Source organism: Capra hircus, chromosome 11 (assembly GCF_001704415.2).
Source record: "Capra hircus breed San Clemente chromosome 11, ASM170441v1, whole genome shotgun sequence".
Lineage (NCBI taxonomy): Eukaryota > Metazoa > Chordata > Mammalia > Artiodactyla > Bovidae > Capra > Capra hircus.
In genome coordinates, this window is record NC_030818.1 from 10423956 (window position 1) to 10436643 (window position 12688).

General features: G+C 47.8%; 1 protein-coding gene across 3 annotated transcripts in view; it reads right to left on the bottom strand.

The window, feature by feature from the left end:
• TET3 (tet methylcytosine dioxygenase 3) overlaps nucleotides 1616-12688 on the bottom strand; it is a 109919-nt gene continuing 98846 nt past the window's right edge. For 2 of the 3 annotated variants that reach the window (XM_018055024.1, XM_018055025.1), the window contains 2 exons: nucleotides 9955-10291; nucleotides 2874-9405 (listed from right to left, as the gene is read on the bottom strand). In XM_018055024.1, the coding sequence (XP_017910513.1) occupies nucleotides 7619-9405; nucleotides 9955-10291 (2124 nt within the window). In that variant the 3' untranslated portion in view covers nucleotides 2874-7618. Of the gene's footprint in view, nucleotides 9406-9954; nucleotides 10292-12688 lie in introns of all 3 variants that reach the window. The other variant, XM_018055023.1, reaches the window with a different exon arrangement.

Consider the following 12688-nt stretch of genomic DNA (forward strand, 5'->3'; position numbering starts at 1 on the left):
GTTATCCTCTGGAACTCTGCATTCTCTTGGATATTTCTTTTCCTTTCTCCCTGGCTTTTCACTTCTCTTCTTGCCTCAGCTGTTCATCGTCTCCTGAGACAACCACTTAGTTTTTTTGCATTTCTTTTTCTTGGAGATGGTTTTGGTCACCATCTCCTGTACAAGAACTATGAACTCCGTCTAATCCCTTGAATATATCTATCACTTTCACTGCATAATCATAAGGGGTTTGATTTAGGTCACACCTGAATGGCCTAGTGATTTTGCTTACTTTCTTCACTTTAAGCCTAAGTTTTGCAACAAGGAGCTCATGATCTGAGCCACACTTAGCTCCAAGCCTCGTTTTTTCTCACTCTATAGAGCTTCTCCATCTTTGGCTGCAAAGAACATAATCCAATTTCGGTATTGACCATCTAGTGATGTCCATGTGTGGAGCTTTCTCTTGGGTTGTTGGAAAAGAGTGTTTGCTATGACCAGCACACTTTCTTGACAAAACTCTGTTAGCCTTTGCCCTTCTTCATTTTGTACTCCAAGACCAAACTTACCTGTTACTTCAGGTATCTCTTGACTTCTTACTTTTGCATTCCTATCCCCTATAATGAAAAGGACATCTTTTTTTGGTGTTAATTCTAGAAGGTCTTGTAGGTTTTCATAGAACCAGTCAACCTCAGCTTCTTCAGCATCAGTGGTTGGGGCATAGACCTGGATTACTGTGATGTTGAATGATTTGCCTTGGAAACGAACCAAGATCATTCTGTCATTTTTGAGACTGCACCCAAGTACTGCATCTTGGAGCCTCTTTCTGACTGTGAGGGCTATTCCATTTCTTGTACGGGATTTTCCCACAGTAGTAGGTATAGTGTTCATCTGAATTAAATTCTCCCATTCTCATCCATTTTAGTTCACTGATTCCTAAGATGTCGATGTTCACTCTTGCCATCTCCTGCTTGACCACAGCCAGTTTACCTTGATTCATGGACCTAACATTCCAGGTTGTTCTGCAGTATTGTTCTTTACAACACTGGACTTTACTTTCACCACCAGACACACCCACTACAGAGTGCCGTTCCTGCTTTGGCCCAGCCACATCATTCTTTCTGGAGCTATTAGCAACTGCCCTCTGCTCTTCCCCAGGAGCATACTGGACACCTACCGACTTGGGGGCTCATCTTCTGGTGTCCTATCTTTTTGCCTTTTCATACTGCACATGGGGTTCTCCAGGCAAGAATACTGGAGTGGGTTGCCATTTCCTTCTCCAGTGGACCACGTTTGTCAGAACTCTTCACTGTGACCTGTCTTGGGTGGCCCTGCACGTCATGCTTCACAGCTTCACTGAGTTACACAAGTCTCTTTACTATAAGGCTATGATCCATGAAGAGGACAGTATTATTGTTTTATTCCATTTTAAAAGTTATACACGCATATGGTTATATATAAGTACTCTGAAAATGTTTGTGATCAATAATATGTGATTCTCTTGCAGTGGGATTTCAAGCTGTGGCTTTTCCAGTAGTTGTGTATGGATCTGGGAGTTGGACCACAGTGGGATTATAGGGAACCTTAAATACCACAATCGGGGCCCAATTCAAGGTGGGGAAGAAGAAGCCACACAGAATTTGAGTGCAAAAAATAAATATAAAATTTATTAAAACACCCACAATATTTTAAAGATACCAGGAGTAATACAGTTCACAAACCCAGCTGTTTGTGTAAATTATAATAAAATACAAATCAAAAAAGGATACATACTTGCAATTTCTAGGCACCCTAAATTAAATCTGCTGAAACACTGGGGGAGAAGGGAGGGCAAGGAGGGTAGCTCAGGAGGCAAACCAATAAAGTGGGAGGAAAAAATATTAACAAAAAAGTAAAAATTATACAAAATAAAATTATCAGCATAAATTTACTGTACTAAGAATATCTACAGTTTAATAATACACATCCTATTGCCTTGAGACATTGCAAAAATCTACCATTCATCCATCAACCCCAGATAAACTTCATTTCAAGTAGCCACAGTTACAAAGTCAAGACGGAATATTCAAGTATGGTTGTTAAGTTCACCTCCATTGGAAGCCAAGTAACCAAACAGGAATTCAAAGAGAGAAGAAATAAAACACATCAAAAAGCTACAGGGGTTCTAGATTAAGCCTAATGCATTAATATGCCACAATATGACCTGCCCTTGTTTCTTTAATTAGAACAGATGAAAAAGAAATTACATCACTCCTGTTTTTCTCCTCCTTTTTTCCCCTCAAAAGAAAAAAATAAAAGTACTGGAACCAAGAAAATTTGGATATTCAATGAGCCAAATAGAATTTTTAAAATCCTCATGTGATAATGATGAGTTATCCCTGAATGACAGGTAGTCAAAATGAGAAAAGAGAGCAAACAACACCACTACAAAAAGCATCCCTGATATCAGAAGAGGAGCGAACGAGGAAGTAGGCCAATTCTCACTGATTCTTAGGCAAAAAGCGACTGTAGACCTTGCATTTCTGTGCTGCAATCTCTGCTCAGGGAAGAAGCCTATTGCTTGTTTCTTGTTGGCAGCTCTGCTGAAGGAAGGGCTGGGAGTGCCAAGACGGGGCCTCGCACATGGAAAACTCTCCTTGTGCATGTGAGTGCGTGCGGGACTGTATAACCTATGCTGGGGGTACGAAACTCGAAAAATATGCAGGTTGGTCCAGGTATGTTGAAGTTGGCCATGTACTACAGCAGATGCAGCTGGTTAATAAAAATAGGTTGTGAGGGAGTCATTTCAAATGACAGCAACAATGACTGAAAAAGCTCAATGAGATGGGCATAGGAAATTCACATTTTATTCAAAAGCAAAACGTAAAAGGAAACAAAATAAAAGTCAACCACAGTCCTTCCTCTAAGCATTCTGCCATTTTAACTGAAGAATGAAAAATAAAATGACCCCAGATTCTTCAAGGTCAAGTAGGTCATCAAATGGACAACCTGTATGTATCAGACCCTCCTGGAATCTACTTTACCAAAGTTGTCATGATGTCCTGTTTTTGAGGTATTTAAAAAAAAATTATTGTGACAGTGGATGACACAAAATGGAGCTTCCTGTTGAATTTTTAAAATATCAACTTTTGTGGACCCAAGAAGAAATTTAGAATAGCACCAACTAAAAACAGCCTCAGTGGCACCGAGTGAGCAAAGCTCCTTCCTTTTGAACACGAGGGGATACCAATGAGAGGCAGAAGCAATGCTGGGGCAAAGGCTGGGGGAGCAAGGGAATGAGCCCCCTGCCCACCACGGTCCTGGCCAGTGCTGGGGAGGAAGGAGGCCCATCCGGCCCAACCTGGCCTGCAGAGCACCTTTGGAACTCTCAGAGACATCTAGTCAGCACCCTGGACAGCGGAAGAAAACCGTGTCGGCTATGAGAATGCCTGCTATGTTAGAAGACGCAGGAGCACCCGACTCCTCTTCCTCCAAAGAACCCCCCAAGACCCCTTCACGTTTCCTTTCTTGATAGACCCAAGAGGACACATGTAAAATCAGCGTGCCCGCCACCTCCAAGACAGGCAGGCCCACTCCCCACCCCAGTAAGAGGGCTGGCTGCCTTCGAGACATGCCTTTCTGTCTGGCCAGCAAGGGAAGAATAAAACAAAACAGAAAAACTGCTCAGAGCAGGTTCTAGCACGTAAACAGAAGTCTAAGGAGACAGCACCAAAAGGGGGGCGGGGGAAGAAGCCAAGAGAGACTGGAGCCCACCTTGTTTTTGGTTGGTTGTGGTTTCAGAACCTTGATAGCACCTCAGCAGGACAGGATCAGGGACAGTCACATTAAAACACCATAGCACCATTTTATTTAGACTATTTCAATTCATAAAAATGCTTCCTAGTCCATAAAACACACTTCAGTAACAAAAGGAGAGAGATTGGTTGAGGCACGTCGGGGCTATCATTTTAATTTTCCGCAGCACTGCCCTGGTGTGAGATCTGGCGGTGGTCAACTTCATGAAGCCTGGCTGGGTTCTCTTAATGGAATCAGGTTACCATCTACTCACTGTCACCCGTCCTCACATACCCAGTGCTGTCGGGTACAAAGCAATTAAGATCTGCTCCTTCTTTCCTTGCTTCAGCACTTTTAAAGTCCCTTGCTCTGCAAACTACTGTTTCCAAAAGAGGCTGGTGAAAGGACCAAGAGGGGCGGGTATGATCTCTTTCCATGCGCACCTGTCATCTCAGTGAGAAGGCAAAGCAGTACCCATGAAGCCAGAGTGTGGGAAACCTAGGCCCTGCCAGAAAACACACCAAACAACAACAAAAACAAGAAACCTCAAAAGCCATGAAACACTTCAGTCAAGATTTCTGATGGTTAGAGAACGGTTTCTTGAGCTAGCACCAGTTATTTTGCGAGAACCTGCTGCAAAGCGATTTTTTAATTTAAAAAACTTCTTAGCACAAAACTTTGCAAGTACTTTCCTTGCACGCGAAAAAGGCAGGGAAAACAAAAGAAGAACCAACTGTCTGCACTGCATGTGGATGGCATCTGTGGACAGGGCACACTGGGGGAGATGACTCTAGGACTCCATCATTTCTGTTGCTGTACTATTATTCCTAAAACTTGGTCATGCTGTTAGGTTCTTTAGTTGCAATGGCTTTATTTTTCTTCTCATGATAAAAATGTCTGTTAATCATCTTTCAGACTTAAAAAATGATAGTGCCAGTAAAAAATAAAAATTCGATTTTTCTCTTTAAGAAACCTTCAGCAGCAAGGGGGAGGGGATAAAGAGCTGTGCATAGTTACTTTTTAAACATACGTCTAAAGCATGCTAATTTAATGACTGAGATTTGAGGTAGGTTATACATGTAGTGTGTAAAAATCAGCATGGGCTTGAGCATGGCAACAGCACCACCTAATCTCTGAAACACCATTCTGGAGGGCATGGGGACGTCCAATGGAGACTGCCTCTTGACTCACTTCTCAGCAGCCTATTTGCTAATCTAGAATTTATGAACCAAAGGCTGTTTGGGCTGGGGTGGGGACAGACATCACATGCTTTTAGATTGTATTGGTTTCTCCTTTCATCTAATGGCTTTGCTACCAAAGGGTGATGAGGGGAAGAGTCTACTGAGCACACATCAAGGAGATTCATACATGCCAAGTATCAGAATCACCTGCGTTACACTCGGGACCTTCCAAACCAACAGCCAACCTGGGGCTTTCCCGGGTCATACAGACGGTCACATTCTCCAAATGTTTTGTAAAATATTGTATTTCTTGTTTAAGATAATTTAAAATGAAGTTTTCAAGGCACCCCCGCATCTACCTAAGCACGGAGTCAAATGAGACCTGCATAAGAGTACTGATGCATTAAGCAAAATAGCATTTAAAGGACCCAACTTTTCCTCAAAACTAGAAAATCAGCATGCTCATTAAAGACTCTGCTTCCTTTAGCTTGTCAAACTGAAGGGCAGAGGTTTTCCTATAAATCTGAGTTCTGAATAGTTCGAAATCCTGATAAGCTCTTGGGTATTTATTTCAAAAGCAATAATATTTCATTTTTGTCCTGTAAAATAAATGCGACTTTACAGAATATGGTAAAAGTGAAGGCTAGACAAAGCACGTTAAATATTCAGCTACTATTTACAATTTCTCCCACAATTACATGTTAAAACATACTTTTTTCAAGTTGCTGTTTAAATCTAGGCAAAAGTGCTTAAAAATTTTTTTTCACTATTTACAATTAAAACCAGACCACATAAATGCTTAGGATATCTCACAGCGACTCTCCGCCAGTGCTTCTGGAACAGTTACAGTAAACACCCAGCGGGTCAATTCTCAGCTCTTACACAAGGCACCTGGAAGCTCAGGAACTTGCCTTTAGCATCGTCATCTGATTGTTAAACTCATTTTATGAAGACCCACATCTGAATAAAACTGCTCAATAAATATCTGATGTTTATCTCAGGGTTTGGCTGTCAATCACTGTGGCCATATTCCCCTCTGTGTCCTTATGAAGCCTCTCACGCACCACATACATCACATGGGTAGCTGGACATCATTTCTGCTAATACCACAGGAAGAACAAACACTCCAAGAAGTCTGACTTGCTGTCGACGGATGTTGCTTCCTACCTGTCAGGCCCAACCTCTCTTAACAAATGTCAAAAAAATTAAGCACCACATTCTCATTTCAAAGGACTGAACGAATGCACCAGAATTTTAGAATGGGCATGTTCAAGTGGGTGGAGAGGGGAGGAAGGAAAGGAGAAAACGACCAAATAGAGAAATGGCACCAAATAGGGAGGAAAATCATAGCTACCTGCTGAAAATGTTTGACTCTTGCATTTAAAACTTGTTAAGGGTAGGCCCACTCCTCAAATGATAGCATGGAGGGGGTGGGCTCAGGTGTGAGGCATGCACCATTGTCCAATGTGAAATCCAGGGATAAGGAGATGCGTTCCTGCTGTCACACTGCTGTGCGGAGTTCCCGCGGGTGCAGCCTGCCCGACCAAGGAAGTCCCAGCACAGCACTACAGCACCAGGCTCTGCCGGCTTTTCACAGCTTGGGTTTGACTTCTTGTTCTTAAAGATACAGTAGCCCTTTTCAGTATCAGCATCGACTTTGGAGGCATTTTTTTTGTTTGCTTTAAAACCTGCCACTAAGACAAATTCCTTCAGCCAGTATTCATTGGCTAGTCAGCTTGGTGGAAAAAGGCTCCTGAGAACCTCTCGATTCCAGCTCCGTCCCGAGGTGCTGCCGAGGGGACCACGGTACCACGTGACTTGATAGCTAACGGACAGAGAGGATTCAGTGTGGAGACTAGCAAGCTTGAAGCTATCTACTTCCAACCTGGTTTCGGGGGAAATCTATGCCAGCATCTCAGGTGCCTGGCCTGGGGTGCGCCTGCCCCCCATACCCGACTCCAAGCCGGTGACTGGAAAAGGGACCCCAGGTGTTCCTCTACAGATTCTCCCATCCTGCTGAAGAGGATGGAAGCTGTCCTGAGGGCTCCCTCCCCGAAGGGAAGGGTGTCTGTCAGGGGGACGCAGTGGGTGGCTACAGCCTGCACTTGGCTCATGAGGGGCCGATGGCTGAGAGAACCTCGTCATCTCCCAAGAGGGCCAGGCTCACCGGGCCCAGCACAACTGGGCAGGAATGAGTGCTTCTGGCCTTTCCTGCCGATCGTTTACCATTACAATTGTCACTTAAAAAAAATCCAATAAATACACATTTTAAATGGAATTTAAAACTACTCCTTTGTGAAAGGACACTATAAACTTTCTTTTCATTATTGTGATATACAAGGATAGAGTTTTAAAAACAAGAGAAAATAAAAGCCCCCCAAACAAGGGAGGAAAAAAAAAAAACCAATGTGGAGATATAAATATTAAGATCACGAAAAAAATCACCCGACAGCCGTAGTTTCTTCTTCAAAGTGCTGGGGAAGTTGGGGGGGGTGGGTAAGGGTGGGGCGGGTCAGTTCTGAGGTTTGGACCATAAATACATATATATGCGTATCTATATATGTATATATAGATAAAAAGACTTCTGCACCCCCAACCCGCCCCCAGGCGTGAGGGCGAAAGCACCACAGAGGCAGCTCGGGCCGGGCCCGACGCTGAGGTACGCTGGCTCCCTGGCACCCTGGCACCTAGATCCAGCGGCTGTAGGGGCCGGTGACCTTCGTGTAGGCGTAGGAGGACACGGTGACTGCTGAGTCCGTGGGCACGGCCAGCGCCTGCCGGGTAGGGACCATCCCCTTCTTCTCCTTATGCTGGGACTCAGGGACCACGGCGCCCCCCCACTTGCGCTTCTTCCCGTAGAGCTTGGCCTCCTGATGGCCCAGGCCCAGCCGGGCGGCCTCCTCCTGTCGTGCCCGCGCCCTCTCCGCCAGCTGCTTCATCTTGGCCTCCCAGAGCGCCAGCCCATGGTTGGGCTGGTTGAGGTTCTTGTGCTGGTAGAAGACCAGCGAGATGCGGGTGGGGTGGCAGCGGTTGGGCTTCTTGAGGGGTGTGGTGGCGTGCAGCTCCCGCCGGGCACACTCGATGAGGATGGAGCCATGGGCGGGGGCCACGGCCACGCCGCCAATGTTCTCGTCCAGGAAGTTGTGCTCGCTGTCCGACCACAGCTCCTCCTCCTCCTCCGCCCCACCGGCGCCCTTCTCCTCCTTCACCATCCCCTTGTTCGGGGACCCCTCTGCCGTCCCCTCCTCCAGGCTGAAGGGATCCCACAGCTTCTCCTCGGACTTCAGGGCCCCAAACAGCTTCTCACTGGGGCCCAGGGGCATGCCGAAGGACTGCCAGGCTTTGTCCAGCTGGCTCGCCCCCGGGGTTGGAATCCGCCCCTCCTCCCCTTTCAAGGGGCTCCACAGCTTGTCTTGGAATCCAGGACCACCTTTCAGGGCGGAGCTGAAATCCCCTGCCCCTACCCCCCACGGCTTCTCAGTCAGGCCGGGCCCAGCCAAGGCCGAGGCGTTGCTTCCAAACTTGCAGGGGCTCCACGGCTTGCCTCGCAGCCGTCCTCCAGGCTGGGGGGCTGGCTGCTGTCCCTCGCCAGGAAACAACCCCCACTGATGCTGGCCATCAGGGAAGTGGGAAGGGGTCAGGCAGGCACCTCCAAAAGAACCGAGCTTATCAGGGATAACAGCAGAGCTCTCCACAGGAGGGAACACGCCCCAGCTGCCACCCACGCCGTTAGTCCTCTTGGGGGACATGCTTGGGCCTCCTGAGTACTGTCCCCATAGATGACTGGGACCCCCGTTCTGAGATGCCTCAGGCAAAGGTGTTTTGCCCATCTTGCCAGGCTCTCTGGATACAGATTCAGTGTGGAGCAGAGGGTCTACTGGCTCTTGCTTGATGGATCTGTTGTAGCAATTGGAGCTCTGTGCAAAGGGAGACGGGTCCCTGGACACTGGGTGGATCTGAGGGGCCTTCGGAAGCAGATACTCCTTAGGGCCTGGATAAGCAGGCTGCTGGTGGTGAGAAGCAGGGTGGTGGGTGTCTGTGGGAACAGCCTGACCGGGCAGCTCGGCAAACTCAGCACCACCGTAGGCCGGGCTCAGGCTGTTGTGCAGAGCGTGGAGGTCTGGCTTCTTCTCAAAACTGCTGCTGCCACCACTGTGCCCCCAGGCACCAGCACCCAGGAACTGAGAGGGGAAGACCGGGTTACTGGATGGGAAGCCGTAGTAGCTGAACGCCGGAAGCGCGTACTTGGAGTGGAAGCCGTTGACGGCAGCCAGGCCAGGCTGTGCATAGTGGGAGTGGCAGGAGTACACGCTGTTCACGCTGTATGGGTCGGAGGGCCGGCAACTGCCCAGCACCGAGTAGCTCTCCACCACCGTGTTGCCGCTGTACTTGAAGGAGCTGAAGGGGCTCTGCGGCTCCACCTTGAGGGAGGGTTTCAGGCTTTGCTGGGACAATCCACCCTTCAGAGAAAGGCCTGAGGAAGACAGGAGGTGAGACAGAGAAGGAGCACAGAGAACCACCGCCACAGAAGCTTCCTCTTCTCCTGAGAGATTTCCTCAGTCAGGCAGGCAAGATGTGTGAGGCTGGGCTTGCTCCTGGCACCGCTCAGCTTGGCCTGGCCCCGAGGAAGCCCTGGGAGAGCGGCCGGCAGAGCTCTCAGCCCCCCAGCCCAAGCAGACCCCCACCTGTCCTCACTGAAGCGCCCCTGTGCCAGCTGCTGCAGAGATCAGGGCTGCCCCACACCGAAGGCCCTGCTGCCCCGCTGCGAGGGGAGAGGGCGGGCTGGGGGACACTCAGCTGCCCTCTGGGAAGATGGGGGACCTCTGTGCACTTGTCTCCCAGGTGCCTCCCATCGGGTCTGGGGTCCTCTGTTGCTGACTGACAAAACTGACGGTTCAGATGGCTGAGAGATCCCAGTACTTTTCTGTCTGGAATTCTATCTCAAGGCAGGAAGAGGGGTGGTAAGGGGCCCCTGACCCGACGGCGCTGTGCCACCCCTGCTGGGCACCCTCTCCCCACACACCTGGGTCAGTGGTGATGCCAGCCAGCTCCAGGGCCTCCTGCTTGATCTTCTCAGGCGTGCTCAGCTTCTCCTTCTGAACCTTCTTCTTCTCGGCTGCCGCCTTCCTGGCTTCAAGCTGCCGCTGGCGGCAGGACTTGGCAGGCTCGGGCAGGCGCCGGACCTCGCGGGGGAAGGCGGTGAGCACCTGGATGGCCCCACTGCCCACCTTGGCGTTCTGGTTCTCCTCACTGCCGAACTCGTCTGTGCTGGCCATCTTGTACAGGGGGAGCACGTGCAGCTGCTCGTCCTCGGGGATCTTGCCCACGCAGCGATTGTCTTCCTTGGTCAGAGTGCAGACCTGCCTCAAGCAGAGAGAAGGGCTTGGGGGAGCCCGACACTGAGAGGGAGGGGCTGAGCAGCCCACATACAAGGCTGTCCCCTTCCTCAGACAGTCCCAACCCCAGCTATCAGTTATCACTTTTCAGAGTATCGAAAAACACACTTGTCTTGGTTTATACAGTAACGGTGTCACCAACATTTAGAGTTTGCTTGACAGTTTTCAACGCACATCCATTCACTTTGTCTAACAAGGCTGAGAGGGGATGAGATGACTGGCTCTGGGTCAAACAGCCAGAAAGGGACCAGGTCAGGACAGGGAGACGTGCTCTGCCCTCCACTGTCATCACAGCCAGGACATGTTATTACCCAGACCTTGGACCTTCAACCACTGTCCTTCTTGCCCTCAACACTCATCTCCTTTTCTTCTTAAAACTGAAAATTGTACGTGCTGGTGGTAGAAAATTTACAGCAACACAAAGGACATGAAAATTAGCTCCATAATCCCACCCACTAGAAATAACCTACACATATACTTGGTCATAGACGTGTTCACTGTTTAATAATTAAATAGGATCATTTATGCTATGTACATGCTGTGTGCTTAGTCACTCAGTTGTGTCTGACTTTTTGCAACCCCACAGAATGTAGCCCACAAGGCTCCTCTGTCCACGGGATTCTCCAGGCAAGAATACTAGAGTGGGTTACCATGCCCTCCTCCAGGGGATCTTCCCAACCCAGGGATCGAACCCAGGTCTCCCGCATTGCAGGCGGATTCTTTACTGACTGAGCCCCCAGGGAAGCCCATATTATGCAGTTTTAGAATAACCTTTTCTTACACAGTATATCTTCTTACATGTTAGATATTCTTTCCCAATACGATTTAAGAGCCACACTATATTATTCCATTATATCAATGTGTTAATCTCCTTAACTAATCCCTCACGACTATTTAAACCTGTTTCTCATTTTTTCCTATCGTAAGTAATACTTCTATTCTTTCACTGAATTTTCTAAGATACTTAATTCCCTGGGATAAACACTATGAAGAACCCAACTGCCACATACTACCAAACTGTGCTCCAAAACGATTTAGCATCAATGCTTCACTCACACTGGCAGAATTTTCAAATTTCCTACACTTTTGTTGACATTTTTGCCATTCATTTAAAACTTTTCACTTGTTATCAAAATGTATCTCGCCACTGGAATATGCTTCTCTGATTACTAAGGCGGTCTGATTTTTTTCTGTTTACTCTTTTTACTCTTGTATTGACTATATTTTATTTTCTGAATTTTTGATGTTCTAACATTTGGGGCCTTGATCTTGAAGGGACTGACCCTCCCTAAGACTGCATGCTCAGTTGCTTTAGTTGTGTCCAACTCTTTGCGACCCTATGGACGTAGCCCGCCTGTCCATTGGATTCTCCAGGCAAAAATACTGGTGAGGGTTGCCATGCTCTCCTCCAGGGGATCTTCCCAACTCAGGGACTGACCGGCATCTTTTACATCTCCTGCATTGGCAGGTGGGTTCTTTACCTCTAGTGACACCTGGGAAGCCTAGCTAATTCCTACAGGCAGCAAATGACCCCCTGCCAATGCAACTTTGATACATAAACCAACCTATCCCACCCCAACCATCTCCTTTATCAAACTCTCACACCCCAAATACTCTCCCTGTCTTAAATCACCCCATAGAGACCACCTCTAAAGCCCAGAGCCTGAAGAAATTATTCAAACTATCCACCCTAAACTTACTCAGCTTATTTATCCTGCTTTGCTCATTCTGCTTTATGAAATCCCCAATAAAGCTGTGGGCCATTCTCTCCCCTCTCTGCCTCCTGACCAACCCTACTGCCGCCCAGTAAGCTGCCAAATTAGCACGCCAAAGGCTGTAAGTGTCCTTATCCTGGGGCCACTGCACAAAGCTGTATTGAGGACACCCTCCCTGTGGTTTACGGAGAGCAGTCTGAAAGTACTGTCCATCCGCAGGGGACTGGTTAGTAAACGGTGACAGGGCCACACACAGAGCCTTAGAACATGCTGAAGTAAACTGATATCCACCAGCCCAGAAAGCTATCCACCGCATGCTCCTGAGTTCAGGGAAGCAAGGTCATGGAGCAGCACATCCACCTGTGTAAAATGTACACAGCTGTGCACACACACACATATCCAGGTATCTGAATGGACGGCCATCACAATGCTAACACAGGTCATCTATGAGACGTCACGCAATTTTCACTTCATACTTTCTCATATTATTAAGTTCTTTTTATAATAATTGTTCAGGTAGGAAAAAAACCCATTATTCATTTTGGAAGAAACTTATTTTTCACTTCATTCTGGAAGCTATGGGATCCAAATAGCCTGACTGTGCTCTTATCTCCCAGTGGTCTGTTCTCCTTCCCTGCTCCTTTCC